Here is a 27,663-nt window from a genome sequence, read left to right on the forward strand (position 1 = left end):
CATAATACGGTTAAAAATGCATAATTTATGAAACCATAGCAGCTATATTTAAATATAGTCCGATCTCCACCATATTTAGGAAGGCTATGCATCGTAAGGGTTTAAAAAACTCATTATTCCAAAATCATTGGTTATAAAATGCATCTTTAATGGGCATAAGAACTAAAATATGGAGATCGGTATATGTATATGACAGCTATATCTAAATAAAGATCGATCTGATGTCGAACTGAGTAATAAACGTTCTTTTATAAACGTTATTTTATTGCCGCAAGAACTTAAATCGGGAGATGGGTGTATATGACAGCTCTATCCAAATAAAGCACGATCTTTGCCATTCTCGGTACGAATGTCACCAAAATCAGTTAATAAATTCACCTTTTATGGGCCAAAAACTTTAAATCGGGAGATTCGGTATATATGACAGCTATATTCAAATCGATCTGGGCTAAATAAAACAGGAATGTCGAGGTGTGTACCATAACTTACTGTCCAAATTTCGGTGAAATCGGACAATAAATTAGCCTTTTATGTCCTCAAGACCTTAAATCACGATATCGATCTATATGGCAGCTATATCCAAATCTGGAACGATCTGGGACTTTTTGAACAAGAATGGCGAGAGACCTAACACAGCTTACTGTATCAAGTTTCAGTGAAATCAGATAACTAATGTGATTTTAATGGTTCTAAAACCTTAAATCGGCAGTTCGGTCTATAAGGGTGATATATCAAGATCTAGTCCGATATAGCCCATCTTTGAACTTAACCTCCGTTTGAAAAAAAGAGAATCTGTACAAAATTTCAACTCAATCATTCTATTTTTAAAGACCGTAGGGTGATTTCAACAGTGAGGCGGAATGACGGACGGACGGACATGGCTTGATTGTCTTAGATTTGTACTTCAATCAAGAATATTTATATTTTATAAGGTCGGAAATGGATATTTCTTTGTGTTGGAAAGGGAAAGACAAAATTGGTATTTCCCCATCATTCGGTGGTGGGTATAAAATTTTGGAGAGATAGTATAAAATTCAAAACTTTTTAAAATTTGAAGCATATTTTATAACGAGTGGGTAACAGGAACGTATGTCACGGTTCATGGCTGCCCGGCCCTCCAAATTTCTGGGGCCTCAAACACCTATCACTTGATATGTACATTATTTTAATCGGGTTAGGGAGTGTCTCTAATAAATGGCCTCAAATAATAATATCAGATTTGTCATCTACTGTCAAATACGTTTCATTTGAGTGCTATATCGACATGTCTATTTGGGGAATTGTTGTGATTGGGAAGTGCGGCCAGACGCTCTTCTCTTTAACACCCATAATGTGAGTGTCATATTGAAACGATGGTCCCACACATCCATTTAGGGGTTAGGCGGCCCCAAGTATATCAAGTTTGTTCTCTACTCCCCTTATTATACCCACCACCATAGGAAGGGGTATAGTAATCTAGTCATTCCGTTTGTAACACCTCGAAATACAGGGTGGCTGATGAATATTGCTACAATGATGAATATTGCTACATTTTTTTTTCGGTGTATGGAATACATTTTTCTTTTATTCATGTTAAATTAAATTATTAAATTAATTATTAAATTATTATTAATTAAATTAATTAATTAATTAATTAAATTAATTATTAAATTATTATTATTAAATAGAAAAAAAGTTATTACATTTTTTTTTGGTAGCGGCTTTCATCAGCCACCCTGTATTCGTCTAAGATCCCATAAAGTACATATATTCTTGATCGTCTCGACGTTATGAGTCGATCTAGCCATGTCCGTCCGTTTGTGGAAATAACGACAGCGGTCTAACGCGCAAGGCTAGCCGCTTAAATTCTAAAAAGCTAGAGGACAGAGTGGGCCTGGCGGTTTACATTGAGAATCCAAGGACTGAGATCTGTTTAAGACTGCCTGATCATAATACGGTCCTGCAGGCGGAGATCCGGGCGATCACGGAATGCGTGAGTTGGTGGCGAGGACGCCGAGTGTGAACAACTTTACCGACAGTAAAATTGCCATAAGGGTAATGACAACCAGGAGGGTAAGTTCACGAACAGTCTTGCAGTGTAAGAAGGATGTTAACGCCTTCTCTGAGGATGGCAAAATACGCACCGTTGGGTGCCGGGTCATAACGGAGTAAGGGAGAATGAAAGTGCAGATGATTTGGCGATTAAGGCCAGATGATTGTCGTCAATAAACATGGTGTTACGCGGCAAAACAAAAGGGCAAAATCCCAACAACAATTAAACCAAACACTGGTGGAACACCACTGGAACCAACAAAGGCAAACCAGGCAAAAAAAAGGGTTCTTTTAATAATACACGGTTATTTAGTGCGCGTGCCAAAACCAGGAAACTTAAACGTGTTTCACTTTTTCGCGTCGGAAATAACAAGCAGCGGTTTCAAATTCAGCGAAATTAACAAATTTGTTTATTTGAAGAATATACGTCCGTCCACTTCAACGATCATAGCAACTAGTAACTATTTAATTACAAAACATTCATAATTTCCTTAAACTAATCCAGCGAGTGCGCCATGTAAGCAACGATTAGAAGAAATATCCCACGCCTGAAGACATAGTGGCCACTTCAAAACCAAAATCGGGGTTGCTATCAAAATCACAGAGCAGACCAAACCACGCCACAGCACGAACGTGAACATCCCGGCCACCTTTCAGTCTTGCGGTATCCGAAAGCTCTGAAAATAACTCGAAAGGCAAGGAAAATAAAACAGCAAAAAGAAAAAAAGAATTAATGCGTTGTTCACATCAGTGCCAACTAGAAAAAGCACATTGATTTCATATTTAATTCATGAGGCAATTCAACTATATTACACAAAAAACAGCATTTTCAAAATTCATTCATGTGAAAAAAAAAATCAAAATTCAAAATCCAACAAATCACCAAGTTCCGAAGTGAGAAAAAAATCCAATTGAAGTAGGCTGCAATGGTTTAAAATATTGTATTATATCGTACCATGGTTAAAGCATATACATGATGTCTTACAGGAAACTAGGGAGTGTAAGAACCTGATATCACATATCCAAAAATTGTGAATTGTGCCAGAGGTTTTCCCAGTGCACCACCAAAGACCCCATTCCGCATTATTTTTGGGTACAAATCTCCTCCCAACGTGATACTCACAGGTGCTGAGGTATAAAAATGCTCGTCTGCCAATTGCAAACCAGGAAACTCATCAACAATTCGTACATCAATGGACTTCTTTGGAGTCACAACTGTGTGATTACGACGCACTTCAGCATATGTTTCGACTGTTGCCGACATCCCGTGATTGCCTCGAATTTGAAGAAGACATCTTGTCTTGTTTCCGACTCGGACCACCCTTTGACCCATTCGACTTACCAAAGACTCAGCTACAATAGAACTCTCAATGCTTGGGTCAATTACGGCTCGTTCATGTATGTAGCGATCCCCACAAACTATCTTTATTACAGCGGTCGCTTTCAGCAGTATGGTCTCTCGTAGGCAGTATGCCGGAATTACCTCTGTTGACATCTCATTTTTACCTTTGTACGGCTTACGCCTCCGTTCATCGAAAGGTACTACCTCCTTCGAAGGTTTGTCCTTGGGGGCATGTTGAGACGAACTAGGTCTCTTGTGCCGATTACCGCGGGACGAACTAGGTCCCCTATTGGTTGCACGTCTGGACGAACTAGGTCCATCATGCTGATGTGAAGATTGGGACGGACGAGGTCCCTTCTTCGACGGGGTCTTGGACGAAGGTTGTGGTCCTTGCCTAGCACCATCATGATACGCCATCACAGTGGACGAACGAGGTCCAGGTTTGTGTAGAAGCGTGTGATGCATATCGCCACATTTGCGACACTTGCCAGTACTTTCACATGTGCGCCATGTATGATCATGTGCTAGGCATCCAGCGCAATGCTGATATATCGAAATAATTTTCATTCGTTCCGCATAATCCATATCCAAAAACTTACGACAGAATCGCAGAGGGTGGTCCTTAAGGCAAACACGGCAAACTATGCGTTTTTTGCCGGCCCGATTGTCGACATTGTATTTTTTTGCTTTAACCATGATTCTAAAATAAAGTAAATAAGTTCTAATTAGAGGGTAGGACGACCAGTTTTACTACTGGCCTCACTATCGGGCCACGTTCGGTCTTGACCTCTACAACACGCACCAGCTGATCGACGCCTGGTAACACCTTAGTGACACGACCTAATCTCCATTCATTCGGTGGGATGTTGTCCTCCTTAATAACTACCATATCCTCCACTTTCACATTGTCGTCAGGATTTTTCCACTTATTTCTTCTCGTTAGTTCCTTCAAGTATTCATTCTTCCACCGGAGACACAAGAGCTGATTTAAAGCCTTAACCCTTTGCCAACGGTTGACAATTGATTCAGGTGTCTCTCGAATGTCTGGTTCGGGGGGAGCTAAAATGGGCCCACCTATCAAAAAATGTCCTGGTGTCAGCGCGTCCAAACAAGATACATCATCAGATATAGGACAAAGTGGCCGCGAATTTAGGCAAGCCTCAATACGGGCCAAGAGTGTTGAAAATTCTTCGAAGGTGTATTTAAGACTACCCGCTATTCTTCTAAAGTGATGCTTGAAAGATTTCACTCCAGCCTCCCACAAACCGCCCATATGTGGTGCGCTTGCTGGATTAAAATGCCAACTGATGCCCTGTGTCGCATATGATCCCGTTAGTTGAGGGCCAATCACCTTAAGAAATTCCCGAAACTCGGATTTCAAAGTCTTCGAAGCTCCAACGAAATTAGTGCCGTTGTCCGAATACATTTCCTTGGGGCAACCCCGGCGGGAAACAAAACGGGAGAAAGCTGCCAAGAAGGTTGTTGACGATAAGTCACTAACTGCTTCTAAATGGACAGCCCTTGTGGCAAAACATATAAAAAGACACACGTATCCTTTCGTTATCAAACATGCTCGACCTGTATAGTTCTTTATATCATATGGCCCTGCGAAATCCACACCAGTTCGAGTAAAGGCCCTGTCAAGTATTGTTCTAGAGACTGGCAAAGACGCCATTAACTGACAACGTGTCTTTTTTGCCATTATTGAACAAATTCTACAACGATTTATGGCCCATCGAATCAAATTCTTAACCCGGGGTATCCAAAATTCCGTTCTCAAAACTCTAAGCATCAATTGATTACCACCATGCAGCGTCATTTGATGTACGAAGACTATCAGAAGCCTCGATATTCTACAGTTATAGGGCAAAATCAAAGGATGCTTTTCACTATACGACAGAGAAGTGGCATTATCCAGCCGGCCGCCAACGCGCATCAGGCCCTTCGGATCAATAAATGGGTTTAAGCAAAGTAAATGACTTCTATTTGAAATCGATTGATTATTCAACAATCTATAGTAATCGTCAGTGAAATAAACCTTTTGGGCAACAACAACCAGACGTTCTTTCGAAAGCTGGAGCTCCTCCGAACTCACTGATGTCTGCGAAAAATTCCTCCGGCCATTTAAACAGTCAATGAACCGAAAAACATAAGCCATTACACGCAATGCCCTGGCATAGGATGAGAACCTGTCAAGAATTTCCTCATAATCCTTAATGAAAGTTGAGAAGAGTTTCACCTTCCGTTCCTCCTCCTCTGTAGCAAAGTCAACGTTGCTCTTGTCCCACTGGCTATTAGGAGATTGTAGCCAAGACGGTCCCTGCCACCATAGGGTCTCATCTATAAGATCTTGAGGGCGAACACCCCTGCTAATCAGGTCAGCAGGATTACACTCTGATCGGACATGTCTCCAGTTGTCCTTTCCAACCTTATCAAGAATTTTCGACACCCTATTTGCAACAAAGGTCGTCCATGAGCTAGGTGGTTTTTGGAGCCAAGCAAGAACAATCATAGAGTCGGACCAACAATAAAATTTAGTGTTCTTCTCATCTAAACACAAATCGGTTCTAACGACTCCCATTAAATCTGCCAACAAAAGAGCTCCGCAAAGTTCTAACCTCGGCAGCGAAACAATCTTCAGAGGGGCTACCCTCGATTTAGCCAGTAATAAATGAGCCTGTACGGATCCACCATCCACAACTCGTACATAAATGCAAGCTCCATAAGCCTTTTCTGAAGCGTCCGAAAATCCATGAAGTTCTACTTGAGCGCTAGGGTGAAACCCCACCCACCTTGGAATCCTAATGTGATTCAATGACACATAGTCACAAATAAACTGATTCCACATATTGTGGCTCCTCTCAGTCAATTCCTGATCCCAACCAATTCCTTCACCCCAAATCTGCTGCATCAAGATCTTGGCAACAACAATAACGGGACCAAGCCAACCAGCAGGATCAAATAAGCTGGCAATTATAGATAAAACTTCTCTTTTCGTAAAATTCAGCTTCATTTGAATTGGCTTGACTGAAAAATAGAAGAAATCACCCTTGGCGTTCCACCTTATACCCAACGTCTTGGCATTACTCTCGTCTTCGATTTCCAAAAAATTCTCACTAAGACGGTGGCCAGATGGTAATCCCTGCAGAATTTTTTCATCATTCGCGGTCCACTTCCTCATAGAAAACCCAGCAGAGGACAAGGCTTGAATCAATTGGTCCCTAGCCGCTATAGCCAGTGTCACTTCGTGTGCTCCCGCGAGAGCATCATCCACATACATCATATGACGCAATATCTTAGCTGCCAAAGGCAGCTCCTTCTCAACATCTGAGGCCAACTGTAACAGGGTTCTAATGGCCAAAAATGGTGCACAATTAACACCAAATGTCACAGTTTTTAACTCAAAATCTTTTAAAACAGCCTTGGGATCCTTGCGAAAAACTATTCTCCGGAATCTTGTATGTTCCTTATGTAGCCAAATTTGACGGTACATCTTCTCGATGTCCCCATTAAAAACAAACCGATAAAAACGCCATCGTATTATCAACAACATTAGGTCATTTTGCAGAATGGGACCAGGGTACAAAGTGTCGTTTAAACTCAAGCCGGTGGAAGTTTTACAAGAGGCATTAAAGACTACCCTTACCTTTGTGGAAGTGCTCTCAGGTTTAATTACTGCATGATGGGGAAGATAAAAAGAATTCAAATCCTCTTGAATTTTAGGGATCTCCGTCATATGGCCTAATAGCACATATTCATCAAGGACACCGTCATATGTGGACTTAAATTCCGGTTTATTACACAATGACACCTCATTTCTCAAAAACTGGCGATACGCCTTCGTCCTGGAAAGACCAAGACCCTTCCCATTTGCAAATTGAGGTCTAAAAGGTAGCGATACAACATATCGACCATCCGGCAACCTTGTAGTAGTACTTTTGTAGACGTCTTCACAATATTCATCATCTGGACTGTATTTGAAAACCTTGGGTGGTTCCTCTAATAACCAAAATCTCTCCAAAAGCCTGTCTAGCTCGACCGCAGTGCAAAATGAGACACAGGTAGTAAATGTCCCAGGACTTGAGTCAGAAATCGGCTCTGTAAGTATCCAGCCAAAAATAGTTTCCTGGGCCACAAGAGACCCGAGTACGTTTTGCCGAACACCACCCAGCAAGATCTGAGGATAGATATCACCGCCAATTAATATGTCCACTTGATCACTCCTACCGAATTTCGGGTCGGCCAAAGGAAGATCGCCCAACGAAAAGGAATCTGGAATGTCAAGAGTGTGACCAGGCAGACGTCCCGTTAATCGTGGCAGAACTAAACTAGAAACTTGCACCTCAAAACCCACATTATGAGGAGACTTCAAAGAAAATTCACATTGTTTCTCCGCTGATCCCGCTAATGCATTATTTAAACCTGACACCCTGGCATTGACCTTTCTTACAGGGAGATTAAGTCGTCGTTGTAGTTTCTCGGAAATAAATGTAGCCTGAGAGCCAGAATCAATCAACGCCCTTGCCGAGAAAACAGTTCCATTAACCTCAATGTGAACAATGGCCGTCCCCAAAAGCACCTGCTTCCGAGTAGATACGAAACAATTTTGTACCCTGGATTCATCACTCGCAGCGTTCTGGGCCGCAAACCGACTCGTACCAGGCTGAGCCTCCAAATTCACCATGTCTTCAGTATCCAGCTGTCTAGATTCTTTATGCAAGAGAGTGTGATGCCTCAATTTGCATTTCGAGCAACTAAATTTGCTTGTACACTGATTTAGCTTATGATTACTGCTGAAGCAATTCAAACAAAGATTATTCCTTTTCACAGTAATAAACCTTTGCTCTTGATTCATTTCTAAAAACCTTGGGCAGGACTTCACAACATGATCTTGTGAACACACAAAACACAATCTTTTATCCATATTAGTCTGGTACGACTTTACCTTGCTGCTGGACCGGGAAGCTTCGTGAGAATCCTTTGTATCCGTCGGTTTAACCTCATGGGAATGTGTCAGGTCATACACTGTTTCCAAAGACTGGAATCTAGCTGTCAGAAAATCGTCCAGATCCGACCACTTTGAAATCTCCGTCTTATTTCTAACAGTCTGCTCCCAAAGCGATAAAGTATTAGTTGGTAACTTGGTTGAGCACAAAAATACAAAAATTGGATCCCAACTGTGTATATCGATTTCATGCAATTTCAAAGCGGTAATACAATTATTGATGTCCCGCTGAAGGCGATTTATCTCCCCTGCTGACTCGGATTTAACCGATCCAAGATTAAAAAGAATCTTCAACTGACTATTGACCAATATTCTCTTGTTCTCATATCGACTTTTAAGATTGGACCATGCGTTCTCAAACCCATCATTCGTCAAAGGGGATTTTTTAACTATTTCCAAAGCCTCCCCCTGAGTACTTTGACGCAAATAGAACAGCTTCTCAACAGGTGTAATGGATTTACAATCAATGTATACGGCTGTAAACATATCTCTAAACGAAGGCCATGACAAGTAGTCACCGTGAAAAACTTCAGTGGTGCAGGGTGGCAAACGCAAACGATGGTCCAAAAATCTATTTTCCAAAGGTTCTCTCCGTTGGACTTGGTGAGGACTAGCCATTGTTGACGACAAAGTGGAATGGTTAGCGAATGACTGGGACAACTCACCCATTTGTGCTGCACAACTGATGTAGGCTTCTCTACACTGCCTATATAAACGTGAAGCCTCTTCTTCATTCTCCGACCCATCGCATTCAACACTGAAACTCTCATAAGCTGTGTTTATCCTATTCCAAAGCCTGTTAAGTTCTGCCTTCCGCAGTTCCACAGTAAACATGGTATGATCGTCGTTGTTCATAGCATTGTATTCATTCTCGAAATCGAGGAATACTGCCACAAGTTTCCTAAATTTAATGAAAAATTTCGACTCTGCCATGTTTCACCTAAACAAGACCAAACTGATCACCGAATCCCGATAAATGTCCGAGGGCAACGAAATTTGGTGAAAACTAGCAAGGAAGCCACAAATAAAAAATAATTACCAATTAAATAAAATTGCGGGACGAATCAACTTCTTATGATAAGTCTCTTACTACAGAGAATGTCAGGTATGTAAAACGAAGACCGATTGTTAGCAAAGAAAAAGAAAAAAAATTTCCACAATAATATATAGGGGTATGCTATTTTCACTGAAGCACTTTTCCCAAAACGCTCACCAAGGCCTTGCTAAATTATCCAAGTATAGCGAAACTTGTGGAAAATAGCAAATTAAATAATTGTCCACGAAATACAAGTGAAATATATGAGAAGGACGAATCAACTTCTGATTATACGTCTCCACTTTACTTAGACAGCTTGCTAAAAAGAATGTGGACAAACGAAAATTCTTCGGCTAGATAAAAATATAAAAAATAACTCTTTTCCATACAAGAATTAAAAACACTGGTTGCAATTGTAGCACTTCCAACCAAAAACAGCGAAATTTTACTAAAATAGCAATTTAATTATAACAAATTCAATGCAAACCAAAACCAAAAGTAATGGACGAAGCAACTTGTTATTAGAAGTCTCCTTTACCAACAGTACAAAATGTCAACAGCTGTCAACAAAGATAAATGAAAAATAAAAACACAACCATTTATCTTGCACAGGCACCAATTAGATTTGTTATTATTAATATTTTTTTTTTTTTTTATATTTCTCCTTTATTTTGCGGTATGTCTTTGTTTTAATTAAACATTCAACAAAGAAATTTTGCTCCAAAGCGAAAAACCAAAATAAAGCAGAATAACAAGAAGAAGACCAACGAGTAATTTAATGTTATTTGTTGGTATTTTGTATCAATACGTCGATCAGCTGTGACGTCGTTGCCAGATCCACACCTTTTAGGATTAAAAAATGGGGTACTCAACAACAAATAAATTTTATTAACAACTTTACTTTTGTTAATAAAAAGGTTAGTACGCACCAATAAACCGATAATATTACCTGATTTGGCCAAAATCTGTGGGAGAGATTAAAAGTGATCCTCGTATTCCAACGTATCCGGTTCGAAGGACCTATGTTACGCGGCAAAACAAAAGGGCAAAATCCCAACAACAATTAAACCAAACACTGGTGGAACACCACTGGAACCAACAAAGGCAAACCAGGCAAAAAAAAGGGTTCTTTTAATAATACACGGTTATTTAGTGCGCGTGCCAAAACCAGGAAACTTAAACGTGTTTCACTTTTTCGCGTCGGAAATAACAAGCAGCGGTTTCAAATTCAGCGAAATTAACAAATTTGTTTATTTGAAGAATATACGTCCGTCCACTTCAACGATCATAGCAACTAGTAACTATTTAATTACAAAACATTCATAATTTCCTTAAACTAATCCAGCGAGTGCGCCATGTAAGCAACGATTAGAAGAAATATCCCACGCCTGAAGACATAGTGGCCACTTCAAAACCAAAATCGGGGTTGCTATCAAAATCACAGAGCAGACCAAACCACGCCACAGCACGAACGTGAACACATGGTTAACCCGAAGCCTTTCGGGTCGACGTAGTCCGAGTTAAGGGAGTGGGCGTCGAATGCGCAGCAACATTGTTAATCAGCGAAACGGTCGGTAGGGCGCCGAAAATCCTATGGGGGGATCCAGATCGTGAGAAGACGAGGCTATTATTGAACGGAGGTATGAAGAAGGTCAGTATAGCTATTGGTATCATAACGGGAAGCATAGGACTACCAGCTCTCTTAAGTAAAATCGGTGCGGCAAGTGAAAGCATATGTAGGGCATGCGGGGAAGATGATGAGACGTTGGAGCATTTCCTTTGTCATTGCCCGACTTTCGCGTCTAACAGATACCGGCACTTAGGTAGGTTTTCCGCCATGACTTCCAACAACTGTGTCAAGTAAGCTTCTAATCGGTTTATAGCCTGATATAGCTCCCATATAAACCGATCTTCCGATTTTAGTTCTTAAGTCCTTATAAGCCCCAATTTTTGTCCGATTGGACTGAAATTTTGCATGCAGTGTTCTTTTATGATTTTCAACAACTGTGGTAGGTATGGTGTAAATCGGTCTATAACCTAATATAGCTCCCATAGAAACCGGTCTCCCGATTTGACTTCTTGAGCTCCTGGAAGCCGCAACTTTTGTCTGATTTGGCTGAAAATTTGCATGTAGTATTCCGTCATGACTTCCAACAACCGTGTCAAGTACGGATTAAATTGGTCAATAATCCGATGTAGCTCTCATATAAGCCGATCTCCTGATTTGCCTTCTTGACCCGCAATTTTTGTCCAATTTGGTATAAATTTTGCATGCGGTGTTCTGTTATGACAACAATTGTGCCAAATACGGTTCAAACCTGATATGTACACCGGTCTACCTATCATCTTTGTTCAGTTCCTAGAAGCTTAAATTTTCGCTGGTTTGACAGAAGTTTGGTATATAGAATAAAATTATGTCCTTCAACTTAATTTATTTTGTATAAATTTTTAGCAGAATCCATGGTGGTGGGTTTCCAAGATTCGGCCCGCCCGAACTTGGCACGCGTTTACTCGTTTTCAATTTACCTATCCAACATCAAATATTGCAATATAATGATCGACCGCATATCTCTTCCACAAGATATACCTTGTAATCGATAATGTGCTCATTAAAGGAGACTGTGAGTGAGGAGCAAATAGGGAAAAGGATCCCATAGAATATTTCAGTTTACATAATAGTTAAATTTCAATCCACAACCCAACAGACGAATTTCACAAAAAAAAATGTCCTAGCTGATGCCACATTGAATCATTTGCATATATGTATGCATATTAGAAAAAAAAAAAAAAAAGTTTCCTATCGTCTATGGTATCGTTTTGCAGAACTGGTATTAACTTATGTGACCGCGAAAGTTGCCTTGCTTTCGAATGCAAATATTTTCACATGCATTCATGGCAGACTGTATGAATATGGAGCAATGCAAACATTATGTGGTTTGCCTGAGTTTTTGTTATTTTTACGCTTAACTGTGAACTCGATGAATATGAGTGGACATTTTGAGGAATGTGAGCATTCCAATATTAAATGAACACTGGACGGAAAAAAACCATGTGGGTTTAAGCAGTCAACACATTTTGTCGTTTTAAACCAAAGCAAATGCAGCCAGTAAAATTAAATGCTGATGAAATGTTAACTTCATATTGTACAGCCTTATTCACAAACATTTAAAAGAGCTCCAAATACCGAAAATAGGTAAAGTGTGTTTCTTTTTGTTTTGTATTCACAAACAGATAAAAGTCTATTTTTCCTTTAACAAACTAATTTGAAAAAGTTATTATTGGCTTTATCCTTGCTTAACACCATAGTAAAATGATATTTGGCAATTTTACGAGCTTAAACCTATATATGCTTGAATACGAAGCAAGTACAATAAGGCTTAGTTCAGCTGGGCAAAATCTTGGTAACTCATAACAATAGCTTTTTTTATACCCTCCACCGTAGGATGGGGGTATACTGATTTCGTCATTCTGTTTGTAACTCCTCGAAATATGCGTCTAAGACCCCGCTATGTATATATATTCTTGATCGTCATGACATTCTAAGCCAATCTAGCCATGTCTGTCCGTCCGTCCATCCGTCTGTCCGTCCGTCTGTCCATCCGTCTGTCCGTCCGTCTGTCCATCCGTCTGTCCGTCCGTCCGTCTGTCCGTCCGTCTGTCCGTCCGTCTGTCCGTCCGTCTGTCCGGCCGTCCGTCAGTCTGTCGAAAGCACGCTAACTTCGAAGGAGTAAAGCTATCCGCTTGAAATTTTGCACAAATGGGCCATATCGGTCCATGTTTTGATATAGCTGCCATATAAACCGATCTTGGACCTTGACTTCTTAAGCCACTGGAGGGCGTAATACTTATCCGATTTGCCTGAAATTTAGCATGAGGTGGTTTGTTATGATTTCCAATAACTGTGCGAAAATATACGATTTGGCTGAAATGAAGTATATGAGATTATGCCCGGCCGAACTAAGCAAGCTTTTACTTGTTATACCCTCCACCATAGGATGGGGGCATACTTATTTCGTCATTCTGTTTGTAACACCTCGAAATATGCGTCTGAGACCCCATAAAGTATATATGTTCTTGATTGTCATGACATCTGGCCGTGTCCGTCCGTCGTCTGTCTGTCGAAAGCACGCTAACTTTCGAAGGAGTAAAGCTAGCCGCTTGAAATTTTGCATAAATACTTGTTATTAGTGTAGGTCGGTTGGGATTGTAAATGGGCCAAATCAGTCCATGTTTTGATATAGCTGTCATATAAATCGATCTTGGGTCTGTAGCAAGCCCAATTCTGGTCCGATGGGACTGAAATTTTGCACGTGGTGTTTTGGTCTCACTACCAACATCTCCGTTTACCATAGTTCAAATCGGTCCATGTTTTGATATAGCTGCCATATAAACCGATCTTGGGTCTTGACTTCTTGAGCCTCTAGAGGGTCCAATTCTCATCCGATTTGACATTTTGCATGTGTTGTTTTGGTATTACTTCCAACAACTGTGCTAAGTATGGCGCAAATCGGTACATAACTGATATAGTTGCCATATAAACCGATCTGGAATCTTGACTTCTTGAGCCTCTAGAGGGCGGATTTCTCGTCCGATTTCACTAAAATTTTGCACGTGGTGTTCTGTTATAACTGCCAAAAACTGCTTTTACTATGGTTCAATTCGGTTCATAATTTGGTATAGCTGTCATATAAACCGATCTTGGATCTTGACTTCTTGAGCCTCTAGAGGGTGCAATTCTCATCCGATTTGACTGAAATTTGGCACGTAGTGTTTTGGTATCAATTCCCACAATTTTGTTAAGTATGATACAAATCGGTTCATAATCTGTTATAGCTGTCATATAAACCGATCTTGGATCTTGACTTCTTGAGCCTCTAGAGGGCGCAGTTCTCATCCGATTTGGCAGAAATTTTGTACAACGGCTTCTCTCGTGACCTTCAACATAAGTGTCTATTATGGTCTAAATCAATCAATAGTTTGATTCAGCTCCCATATAAACCTATCTCCCGAGTTTGCTTCTTGAGCCCCTACAAGGGCGCAGTTCTTATCGGAATGAACTGAAACATTACACAATGACTTTTACAATGTTCAGCATTCATTTATGGTCTGAATCGGACTTTAACTTTATATAACTCCAATATCATAAAAGTTCTTATTCAATATTCTTCGCTTGCCTAAAAAGGGACACCGCGCATAGAACTCGATATATGCGATCCATGGTGGAGGGTATATACGATTCGGCCTGGCCGAACTTAGCACTCTCTTACTTGTTTGAGATTGATTTCTTGAGCTTCTAGAGGGCGCAATTTTTATCCGATTTGGCTGAAATTTTGCATGAGGTGTTTTGCTATGTTTTCCAACAATTGTCCTTAATTTGGTTGAAATCGGTCCTTAACCTGATATAGCTGTCATATATACCGATCTGGGGTCTTGATTTCTTTAGCCTCTAGAGGGCGCAATTCCTATCTATTTTGGCTGAAATTTAGCACGACGTGTTTTGTTATGACTTTTAACAACTGTGCAATGTATGATTTAAATCGGTCTATAACCTGATATAGCTGCCATATAAACCGATCTCGAATCTTGACTTCTTGAGCCACTAGAGGACGCAATTCTTATTAAACTTGGGTGAAATCGGTGCATAACCTGATGTAGCTGTCATATATATAGCGATCTGGGGTCTTGACTTATTGAGCCTCTAGAGGGCGCAAATCCTATTCGATTTCGCTGAAATTTTGCATGAGGTGTTTTATTATGGTTTCCAACAACAGTGGTAATTATGGTCCAGATCGGTCTATAGCCTTATATAGCTGTCATATAAACTGATCTGGGGTCTTGATTTCTGGAGCCTCTAGAGGGCGCAAATCCTATCCGATTTCGCTGAAATTTTGCATGAGGTGTTTTGTTATGACTTTCAACAAGTGTGCAAAGTATAGTTCAAATCGGTTTATAACCTGATATAGCTGCCATATAAACCGATCTGGGATCTTGACTTCTTGAACCTCTAGAGGCCGCAATTATTATCCGATTTGGTTGAAATTTTGTACAACGGCTTCTCTCATGACTTTCAAAATACGTGTCTAATATGGTCTGAATCGATCAATAGCTCGATACAGCTCCCATATAAACCGATCTCCCGATTTTGCTTCTTGAGCCCCTACAAGGCGCAATTCTTATCCGAATGATCTGAAATATTACACATTGACTTGTACAATGTTAAGCATTCATTTACGGTCCGAATCAGACTATACCTTGATATAGCTCCAATAGAATAACAGTCCTTATTCAATATTTTTTGTTTGCCTAAAAAGGGATACCGCGCATAGAACTCGACAAATGCGATCCATTGTGGAGGATATGTAAGATTTGGCCCGGCCAAACTTAGCACACTCTTACTTGTTTGAGCTTGATTTCTTGAAATTCTAGAGGGCGCAATTTTTTTCCGATTTGGCTGAGCTGTTTTGTTATGATTTCCAACAATTATGCTAAATTTGGTTGAAATCGGTTTATAACCGGATATAGCTTTCATATAAACCAATCTGGGGTCTTGACTTCTTGAGACTCTAGAGGGCGCAATTCCTATCTGTTTTGGCTGAAATTTTGAACGACGTGTTTTGTTATGACTTTTAACAACTGTGCAATGTATGATTTAAATCGGTCTATAACCTGATATAGCTGCCACATAAACCGATCTGGGGTCTTGACTTCTTGAGCCTCTAGAGGGCGCAAATCCTATCCGATTTCGCTGAAATTTTGCATGAGGTGTTTTGTTATGACTTTCAACAACTGTAAAAAGTATAGTTCAAATCGGTTCATAACCTGATAAAGCTGCCGTATAAACCGATCTGGGATCTTGACTTCTTGAGTCTCTAGAGGACGCAATTCTTATTAGACTTGGGTGAAATCGGTGCATAACCTGATGTCTTGACTTCTTGAGCCTCTAGAGGGCGCAAATCCTATCCGATTTCGCTGAAATTTTGCATGAGGTGTTTTGTTATGGTTTCCAACAACTGTGCTAATTATGGTCCAAATCGGTCTATAGCCTGATATAGCTGTCATATAAACCGATCTGAGGTCTTGAATTCTGGAGCCTCTAGAGGGCGCATATCTTATCCGATTTCGCTGTTAAGATCGGTTCATAACTTGATATAGCTGCCATATAAACCGATCTGGGATCTCGACTTCTTGGGCCTCTAGAGGCCGCAATTATTATCTGATTTGGGTGAAATTTTGTAAAACGGTTTCTTCTATGAACTTCAACATATGTGTCAAATATGGTTTGAATCTGTGTATAGCCTAATAAAGCTTCCCTATATAACGATCTCCCTATTTTACATTTTGAGGCCCTAAAGGGCGCAATTATTATTCGACTTGGCTGAAATTTTACACAATTACCTCTACAATGGTCCCCAACATTCATTCCATTATGGTCCGAATCGGACCATAACTTGATATAGCTCCAAAAGCATAGCAATTCTTTTCTTTTATCCTTCTCTTTCCTTTGTTTGCCTAAAAAGAGACATCGGGAAAAGAACTCGACGAATGCGTTTCTTGGTTGGGGGGTATATAAGATTCGGCCCGGCCGAACTTAGCACGCTTTTACTTGTTTTATCCTAACCTTATAGATGTTCCAGATCTGTGGGGCCCTTGTTGCTTTGGTCTCTATTGAATTATCTTCTATATCCTCCCTCATAGTTAACATGGTTTTGGCAGGCGCTGTTTGCCATTTGGTTTAGTCCTAGGTTAGGCAGATGTAAACGAGAAGGTCGGGGTGTCGGCTATTCGGTTGACTATCGTCTTACCATTAACTATACCTCCCATTTTGAGTACTGGTAAAACAAATTTACGTCAATTTTATGCTTACCAGATTCTTTGCTTTTCCTCTGTGATTCTTTGGTCTAGCTACAGCATTCCCAGCCCAGGATATTTGGTATGTATGCCTGTTTAGATGTCTATGCCTGACACTTGCCAGATATTCGTGTACTTGTACATGTGATTTGGGATTTATTTTGAAGCAGTAGATTTGCTTTGTGGCTGCTGCCTTTATTGTAGCTGCTGCTGCTGTTGTTGTTGTTGGTGATGTTCTTTGGGGGATTTTATCATTAGTTTCATTGGAAGCTTTTGTATAATTTCTTTGGTTCAACAGATGTCGCTGCAGTTGTCGTTTAATTAAGACTAACATCAAATGCAGCTATTCTTCGCATTCGTTTTCGGTTTTCCTTGTTGCTGCTGTTGCTGTTGAATTTATTTTCTTCTTGGCTCTGGTGTTTACGTTTTCAATTTGCTTTTGCTTTCGAGCAATGAACGTGCCAGATCTTAGCCCTTTTTGTTGTTGTTGTTGTTGTTGTTGTTGTTTTCGTCTTGGAGCTGCTGCCAATGTTGTAAAACTATTAGTTTATTTATAAATGCTCCTAATGCCACCGGTCGTGTTTTTAATCTTCCGCATTTTTTTTTTTTCTTCTGCGTTATTTAAACATTTCATTCTTTCTGGAAACATTGGTGCAGATATTTGCTTTACAACTTAAAAGGTATTAGAGAAATTAAAACGCCCACCCTCTCATCTCGCCAAGGATGTACTAAAACTCCCCGGGGCCTAGCTGCTGAGTGCGTGGTGGTGGTGGGGGTAAGTCTACTAGTTTCCCAAATTGGGGAACAACCAAATACGCAGGTTGAACGCAAACAATGAGGTGGAAACTTCAACATTTCAGTTGCAGCATTAGCAGTACATTGCCAGCACTTATTGAGAATATAATTTTTCATGAAAAATGGCCGCTCCCTAGTTGATGGCACTGAAATAGAGAGCACCATAACACAAAGTAATTATGCAGAAATTATTCATATGCCAAAGTTGAAATCTATACAGTCGCAGTACATAGGGTATCTCCTTTGGGTATCTCATCTGTGTAAACGATTTCCTGGTAAATATTTTTTTTAAGCGAAGCTTAGTTGGTACATTTAGGGTTCCTCATAAAATCACACCAAGTGGCAGACCCTTTAATTTATAATATTAAATTCATAATTGATATTCATAAGCTTGCCTCTCAATGGAGAAATTTTAACGCTGTGAGTTGTAAAGCACCAAGCAGTAAATGAACAGTGGAATTTTCGTATTGTAAACAGAAGCATACTTTGACCAAACAATCAAAATGAATTGACTCTTTTTTGGCCACCGTGGCGCAAACATTAGCCTGGAATAGAGTGCTGAAAAGAAATTTGGAACAACATTTTCAGCATTAGTTATCTTCTCTCTAATGCTGGCGCTATTTGTGAAGTATTCAGCCATGTAAAATTATTCTAGTAGGTGTTTTGCTTTGCGGCATTCTGAATTCAACGTTTTGGTATGAGTGATATATGCCGCTGTTTCTAAATGAGGCCACCGTAGCGCAGAGGCTAGCATGTCCGCCTATTACGCCGAACGCCTGTGCTTAAATTTTCAACGGTGGTTATCCCTTTACTAGTTCTGGCTACCTTGTGAAGTATCCTGCCGTTTTAAAACTTCTCTACCAAGTGGTACCGCTATGCGGCACGCCGTTCGGACTCGGCGTAAAAATGGAGGCCCTTTATCATTGAGCAAAACTTTAATCGGACTGCACTCATTGATATCAGAAAAATATACCCTGTACCTTAATGAGAACTTTCATGAGAAGTTTAGTGGTATTTAGTTTAGTTCCTCAGTGAAATGTTCTTGGGGAAATTTGCCATTGAATCTTGTAGAGCTGCGGATTCGGAGAATTTACCACCAGATGTCCGAGTCTTATTTGAAGCAATTTAGCCGGGGCTAGACCAAACATTTTCAGATCTTCCACTATGTCCATCTGTCTGTCTATGGTTATCGTACATTAGGCTATTGGAAAGATAACATTTCTGTAAAACTCCTATATAGACAGATTTTCTTTCCTCAATCCCTTAATCACTTACTTAACTTGGATTCAGTTTTATCGCAGTGGCTTAAAATACAACCTAGTTGTCTGTTTGTAAAAAAACAAGTAAAAAGGCGTTAAGTTCGGCCGGGCCGAACTTTGGATACCCACCACCTCGGATATATATGTGAACCACATTTCGTCAAAATCCGGTGAAAATGAATACCTTATGCCCCATAGCAGCTATATAGAAATATCATCCGATTTAGACCAAATGCTTATAAGTACAAGTCATTGTTCAATCGAGAGATCTGCCTATATGGCAGCTATATCCAAATCTGGACCGATCTGAGGCAAACTGAAGAGAAATATCGAAGGGCCCAACGCAACTCAATGTCCCAAATTTCGGCAACATCGGACAATAAATGCGCATTTTATGGGTCCAAAACCTTAAATCGAGAGATCGGTCTGTATGGCAGCTATATCCAAATCTGAACCGATCAGGGCCAAATAGAAGAAAGTTGTCAAAGGGCCTAAGGCCACTCACTGTCCAAAATTTCAGCAAAATCGGATAATAAATGTGGCTTTTATGGGCCCAAGACCCTAAACATGAGGATCGGTAGATATAGCAACTATATCCAAATCAGGACCGATCTTAACCAAATTGACGAATGATGTCGAAGGGCTCAACGCAACTCACTGTCTAAAATTTCAGCAAAATCGGATAATAAATGTGGCTTTTATGGGCCTAAGACCATAAATCGGAGGATCGGTCTATATGGCAGCTATATCCAAAACTGAACCGATCAGGGCCAAATAGAAAAAAGATGTCAAAGGGCCGAAGGCCACTCACTGTTCCAAATTTCAGCAAAATCGGATAATAAATGTGGCTTTTATGGGCCCAAGACCCTAAATCCGAGGATCGGTATATATGACAGCTATATGCGAACCTGGACCGATCAGAGCCAAATTGACGAAGGGTGTTGAAGGGCCGAACGCAACTCACTATCCAAAATTTCAGCAAAATCGGATAATAAATGTGGCTTTTATGGGCCCAAGGCCCTAAATCGGAGTATCGGTCTATATGGCAGCTATATCCAAATTTGGACCGATCTGAGCCAAATTGACGGAGGATATTGGGGGGCCCAACACAACTCACTGTCTCAAATTTCAGCAAAATCGGATAATAAATGTGGCTTTTATGGGCCTAAGACCCTTAATCGGCGGATCGGTTTATATGGGGGCTATATCAAGATATAGTCTGATATAGCCCATCTTCGAACTTAACCTGCTTATGGACAAAAAAAGAATCTTTGCAAAATTTCAGTTCAATATCTCTATTTTTAAAGAGTGTTGCGTGATTTCAACAGACAGACGGACGGACATGTCTAGATCGTCTTAGATTTTTACGTTGATCAAGAATATATATTTATATATATAGAATTTATAGGGTCGGAAATGGATATTTCGATGTGTTGCAAACGGAATGACAAAATGAATGTACCTGAATGGGCTATATCAGTCCACGTTTTGATATAGCTGCCATATAAACCGATCTGGGATCTTGACTTCTTGAGCCGCTAGAGGGCACAATTCTTATCCGATTTGGCTGAAATTTTGCATGTGTTTGATTATGATTTTCAACAACTGTGCTAAGAATAGTTCAAATCGGTCTATAACCTGATATAGCTGCCATATAAACCGATCCGGGGTCTTGACTTCTTGAGCCGCTAAAGGGCACAATTCTTATCCGATTTGGCTGAAATTTTGCAAGAGGTGTTTTATTATGACTTCCAACAACTGTGCTGAGTATAGTTGAAATCGGTCCATAACCTGATATAGCTGTCATATAAACCTATATTGGGTCTTGACTTCTTGAGCCACTAGAGGACGCAAGTATTATCCGATTTGGCTGAAAATTTGCATGAGGTGTTTTATTATGACTTCCAACAACTGTGCTGAGTAAAGTTGAAATCGGTCTAGAACCTGATATAGCTGCCATATAAACCAATATGGGAACTTGACTTCTTGAACCTCTAAAGGGCGCAAGTATTACCCGATTTGGCTAAAATTTCGTACAACGGCTTCTCTCATGACCTTTGACATACATGTCGAATATGGCATGAATCGTTTTGTAGCCTAATGCAGCTCAGCCTCTAAAGTGCGCAATTCTTACTATTGTAGTTTTGACTGAAATTTTACACAATGACTTCTACTATGGTCTCCAATATTCAGTTCATTTATGGTCCGAAACGAACCATTACTTGATATTGTTCCAATAACATAGCAATTATTTTTTTTATCCTTTGTTTGCCTAAAAAGAGATACCGTGGCAAGAACTCGACAAATGCGGTCCATGGTGGAGGGTATATAAAATTTGACCCGGCCGAACTTAGCATGCTTTTACTTGTTTCTGATATTCTCGCCAGAATTCGACAAGGTTTTGAACTGGAGAAGGAACACTGAGGAGAGAGTCAATCGTTGGCAGAATGCGCACTACGTTTATCGCAACTCGTTAGGGAGGAGTTGGAGACTTAAATCAGGAACGGTCCACTAGATGTACTCTGCTGTGCTTAGACCGATTCTCACCTATTGGTACTTGGTATGGCATCGGGTCATGGATATGGGAAGATTTCGCGGTTTTTTGATGAAGATGCAAAGTATCGCATGTTCATAAAAAAACCACGAAATCGGTCTGATCAGTGTGCTGATATCGGGGGCGAGGAGGAGTGCTCCGAGGTACGACTTGAATGCGCTACTTGGTCTGAGATTTAAGCACTTGTATGTGTCCCATAGTCCCTTCGTCCAAGGGAGTTAGCAACAAGGCGCTCTTCGCATTTAGCATTCGCCATTTCTGCGAGAGATCGCTGTAGTGGAACTGCTATGTAGCATAGGCGACGCGACGGACTATGTGCAGAGCTGATCTTTCTTCGAAGTTGACAGTTGTCCTACTGAAGGGGGAGCTTTGGTCAGAATGTATCACGGCCTTCTCAGCTACATCAGTCTACATAGATAGATCCACTCTGGATGGGGACACGGGACACTGGGACAGAGGATTTTGTTAGGTTCCTAGGAGATAAGAAATCATAATGAATTCTGGAGCTGTTAACTGTTATTAAGCCAGAGGTTTATGCTGTTCTCAGGACCTTGGATGTGATGTTATTTCGATAGCGCCTCTGGAAAAGGCTGATTCTTATCCAATCATCACTAAATTTTTCACATATCAATTTTTTGGCTTAAAGGTTCAGATTTTGATATTGTTCCCAATTAAATATATCACCTTATTTACACGTATATCGACGTAGTAACCATAATTCTGAACCAACTTGCACAACATTTAATATGAAACAATCAGATTTGAATATAGCTCCCATATAAAGTTGTTAACCGTTGGGTGGAATGTTTCGTTTAAAACTGGAATATCGATTTTGATTTTCGATCCATGGTTTTTTGGACAAATTTTCTTAGCTTTAGTCGTAATATTTGATATTGATAACCGCTTGTCGATTAAAAAAAGAGGAACGAGGTGGCTGAAGAACTTGCAATGTTTGGATCATGGATGGTTTCTGCGAGTGCTAAGGCTTTGGGAAACTCCTTCCTGTGCTGGCTGTTTTGGATGGTGGCAGCTTATACATGAAAATAAGCAGACCTGGAGGGGGGAAGTCCAATGTCCAGGGGCAGAAGAGGTTCCACCTTGAGCTGTTCTTGGGAGTCATGAGCTGCCATTGCAATGTCAATTCGCTGATATTGCGATAGGCTCGAGATAAGAAGAACTTCTGCAGGATGTGTGTGGATGAGGAGGAGTCTAAGACTGTCGAGCAGCTGATGTGCCAATGCCCCAAGTTTGTGTGAAGGAGGCATATGATTATGCGTGAACCCCTATTTCTATACCCACCATCATGGGATGGGGGTATACTAATCTACTCATTTCGTTTGTAACACCTCGAATTATTCGTCTAAGACCCCATAAATTTTTGTCTGATTTGACTAAAATTTAGTATAAAATGTTTTGTTTTGACTTCCAACAACTGTGCTAAGTACGGTCCAAATCGATCCAAATCGGTTTTAGGGCCATAGTGGGCGTGGTCCTTAAAGCTCCGCCTATGTTAAGACAACATGTTCTCTGAACCTGTTTTATAATCCTTACATTGCACTTTTTAAACCCTCCACCATTGGATGGGGGAATACTAATTTCGTCATTCTGTTTTTGTTACTACTCGAAAAATTTGTCTGAGACCCCATATAGTATATATATATTATTGATCGTCGTGACATTTTATGTCGATCTAGCCAGGACCGTTCGTCTGTACGTCCGTCTGTCCGTCCGTCTGTCTGTCGAAAGCACGCTAACTTTCGAAGGAGTAAAGCTAGGCGCTTGAAATTTTGCACAAATACTTATTTTTATTGTAGGTCGGTTGGGATTGTAAATGGGCCATATCGGCCTCTAGAGGGCGTAATTCCTCTCCGATTTGGCTGAAACTTTGCATGACGTATTCTATTATGACTTTTAGCAACTGTGCCAAATAAGGTTCAAATCGGTTCATAACCTGATGTAGCTGCCATGTAACCTGATGTGGGATCTTGACTTCTTGAGCCTCTAGAGGGTGCGATTCTTATCCGATTGGAATGAAATTTTGCACGACATGTTTTGTTATGATATCCAACAATTGCGCCAGGTATGATTAAAATCGGTCCATAACTTGATATAGCTGCCATATAAACCGATCTTGGATCTTGACTTCTTGAGCCTCTTGAGGGCGCAATTATTATCCGATTGGAATGCAATTTTGCATTATCCGATTGGAATGCAATATTGAAATTTTCAACAACTGTGCTAATTTAGGTTCAAATCGGTCCATAACCTGATATAGCTGCCATATAAACCGATCTTGAGTCTTGACTTCTTGAGCTTCTTGAGGGCGCAATTCCTATCTGATTTGGCTGAAATTTTGCATGACGTATTCTATTATGACTTTTAACCACTGTGACAAATAAGGTTCAAATCGGTTCATAACCTGATGTAGCTGCCATACAAACTGACGTGGGATCTCGACTTCTTGAGCCTCTAGTAGTCGCAATTATTATCCGATTTGCCTGAAATTTTGTACGACGGTTCCTCTCATTACCATCAACATATGTGCTTGTTATGGTCTGAATTGGTCTATAGCCTGATACAGCTCACATATAAATCGGTCTCTCTATTTTAATTCTTGAGCCCCCAAAGGGCGCATTTGCTACCGTTTTACACAGATCTCCAACATATAACTTAATTGTGGTCCGAACCGGACCATATCTTGATATCGGCACGATAGCAGAGGAAATCTTTTCCTATATCCTTTTTTTGCCTAAGAAGAGATGCCGGGAAAAGAACTCGACAAATGCGATCCATGGTGGAGGGTATTTAAGATTCGGTCCGGCCGAACTTAGCACGCTTTTACTTGTTTTGCCTAAGAAGAGATGCCGGGAAAAGAACTCGACAAATGCGATCCATGGTGGAGGGTATTTAAGATTCGGCCCAGCCGATTTTAGGACACTTTTACTTGTTTTTCTTCGCACTGCACCAAACTACTGAGGCATAAGTATTGGTCGAATCACGTTTTAGTAGAGCCAGTGGACTGTCCTCGGATTCAGGCCCCACTTCGAGCCTTTAGCCCGTCGACAGTGCTTTTCTGGGTTAACATTGGGCCGTCTATGCTTAGCCTAGACGTATGCCATCTGCAAGACTCTTTCGGCCTTTCTCCATAGCTGGTTCGTCGGGCTTAAATCCCTCCTTAGTCAGCATACGTAATTGGTTATTTATCTTGTTCACCCATAGGAGTGGCGATAAAATACCCTGTGCCACTTTCTTCCTTATATTGGGTTGCCCAAAAAGTAATTGCGAATTTTTTAAAACAAAGTAAATGCATTTTTAATAAAACTTGGAATGAACTTAAATCAAATACACTTTTTTTCTAAAGCAAGCTAAAAGTAACAGCTGATAACTGACAGAAGAAAGAACGCAATTACAGAGTCACAAGATGTGAAAAAATTTGTCAACGCCGACTATATGAAAAATCCGCAATTACTTCTTGGGCAACCCAATATTTATGTCATGGCATCCACAATATATCCACCGGTTCCTTAGCATATGGTTTATCCAGTCTCTAAGGACCCGATACACCCGGAACTGGTCTAAGGATTGGATCAACGTGTCGATCCGCGCATTGTTAAAAGCCCCCTCGATGTTAGTGCATATCGCCAATGTGTAAATCTTGGGATCGAAGGATTCTTCTATTGTATGCACAGTCTCGTGCAGGGCAGTCTCCACGGACTTTCCCTTGACATAGGCATGCTGTTTATATTTGAGCATTTCGCTGGTTGTTTTACTCTTTATCATGGTACCCACAATACGTTCCATGGTTTTGAGTACAAAGTATGTTAGGCTTATAGGTCTGTAGGCCTTTGGTGTCGCATAACATGCTTTTCCGGGCTTCGGTTTAAAAACCACCCTTGCCAGGTTTTCGGAGTATATGCAAGACTTAGGCACGCTGTGAAAATAGTGGCCAGATGAGGCGCATATAGTTCGCCTCTTTCTGTAGTAACGCCGGAAATATTCCAGCAGTTCGGGGTGACTTAAACAGTTAGAAGCTCTTCAAATCTTCATTTACCATAAATTCTGTAAAGATAAGTCTTCGATTAATCTCATTATTCCAATATTCCGGTGTTTCCGAGGGTTCCATCATATTATGTGTAAAATGAGTTTTTTTTTATCAAATGCCTCAATTCTCATAAATACTTATACAAACTTTTCAATTAAATTTCCTTCTTTATATTCTCAAGCTTAGAACTTGTGTAGTCAGAGCTTGTATTATATTTGTAATTTAGTTATAACATAAATAAATCAATAAAATAAATAAATCAAAAGCCTCAACACGTCCTCCGTTGTCTTTACTCTGTCTCATGTCGTCTGCTGCCGTTTCGGTTTGGACATGGGTTTTTGAGAGAAACTTTTTCATCTCGATATCTTCGGTTTCTTTAAATTTCTGTCTTCTTTAAAGTTTTGTTCTTTTTTACATTTTTGCTTCCTTCTATGAGTCCGCAAAACTACTGTAGGCCATAAGTATTTAAATACACCTGATTGTTCTACATTTGAAAATATAATTCAATTCGAACATAAATCTTAAGTGCTGATTTTGTTCATAACGAGTATCACAATAACAAACGTACGTGTGGGCGTATGTGCGTGTGCGTGTGCGTTTAAGTGTCTACTATTGAGAGTGTATTGTGCATAATAAAATATGTTTAATTAAAATGTACAAAACATTTACCAATGTGAAAAATGTGCAAGTTTGTCGCATTGCTCCATCCGATCTCTTTCCCAACCGACACCTGCTGACCCGCTCATAATACAGGGAATTTATGTATGCTGCAGTTAAGCTTTGCATTTGAGGCACATGCACTGTTCGACCCCATTCAGGACAGGGAAGAGTTGTGAATTGCCCATATCTTGATTGTTGTCATCATTTACTGTTTTAGATAGAATAGTTTATAAACAAAGTTGAGCAAAAATTAAATTTAATATGCCACACGCATAGAAACTCCGCAGGGGATATGGCTTTGTCTTTAAGCAGTGTTACCAGTTTCGATGGTAGCCCACACGGGTTTTCACTTAATTCATCAAACATGGCTAGATTATTAATAATAAAATTGTTAGTGTGAGTAGATTTAGTGCGAAACAAGTAAAAGCGTGCCAAGTTCGGACGGGCCGAATCTTGGGAGCCCACCACCATGGATTCTGCTATAAATTTATGCAAATAAATTAAGTTGAAGGTCATAATTTTATTCTGCATACCAAACTTCTGTCAAAGCAGCAAAAGTTAAAGCTTCTAGGCACCGAACAAGGATGATCGAGAGACCGGCTTATATGGGAGCTATATCAAGTTATAGACTGTCTTGGCCATATTTGGCACAGTTTTTGGAAGTCGCAAACAGAAGACCGCATGCAAAATGTCAGCCTAATCGGACAATAATTGAGGTTTGCAAGGGCTCAAGAAGTCAAATCGGGAGATCGGTTTAAATGGGAGCTATATCAGTTTATAGACCGATTTGGACCGTACTTAACACAGTTATTGGAAATCATAACAAAACATTACGTGCTCAACTTCAGCCAAATCGGACAAAAATTGTGGCTTGTAAGGGCTCAAGAAGTCAAATCGGGAGATATGGGAGCTATAACAGGTTATTGACCGATTATAACCGTATTTGACACAGTTGTTGAAAGCCGTGACGGAAATTAACATGCAAAATTTCAGCCATATCAGACAAAAATTGCGGCTTCCAGGGGCTTAAGATGTCAAATCGGGTGATCAATTTATATGGGAGCTATAGGCCGTATGGGATTGTTAATGGG

The 27,663-nt window shown here is 40.3% G+C and overlaps 2 protein-coding genes across 2 annotated transcripts; both read right to left on the bottom strand.

Moving 5' to 3' along the window:
• Positions 1-2,765: 2,765 nt before the first annotated feature.
• LOC131996872 (uncharacterized) lies at positions 2,766-10,529 on the bottom strand. The gene is made up of 2 exons (XM_059367045.1): positions 10,364-10,529; positions 2,766-4,073 (listed from the first exon to the last, which is right to left on the bottom strand). Exon 2 carries the CDS (start codon positions 4,067-4,069, stop codon positions 3,023-3,025), a length of 1,047 nt encoding a protein of 348 aa, XP_059223028.1. The 5' UTR covers positions 4,070-4,073; positions 10,364-10,529; the 3' UTR covers positions 2,766-3,022.
• LOC131996911 (uncharacterized) lies at positions 4,095-9,393 on the bottom strand. Its single transcript, XM_059367110.1, has one exon. It carries the CDS (start codon positions 9,309-9,311, stop codon positions 4,095-4,097), a length of 5,217 nt encoding a protein of 1,738 aa, XP_059223093.1. The 5' UTR covers positions 9,312-9,393.
• Positions 10,530-27,663: the final 17,134 nt, after the last annotated feature.

The sequence above is a fragment of the Stomoxys calcitrans genome, chromosome 4 (assembly GCF_963082655.1).
Source record: "Stomoxys calcitrans chromosome 4, idStoCalc2.1, whole genome shotgun sequence".
Lineage (NCBI taxonomy): Eukaryota > Metazoa > Arthropoda > Insecta > Diptera > Muscidae > Stomoxys > Stomoxys calcitrans.

Coding starts and splice junctions, on each gene's coding strand:
- LOC131996911 (XM_059367110.1), bottom strand. CDS start 9,311: ATGGCAGAGTCGAAATTTTTCATTAAATTTAGGAAACTTGTGGCAGTA.
- LOC131996872 (XM_059367045.1), bottom strand. CDS start 4,069: ATGGTTAAAGCAAAAAAATACAATGTCGACAATCGGGCCGGCAAAAAA.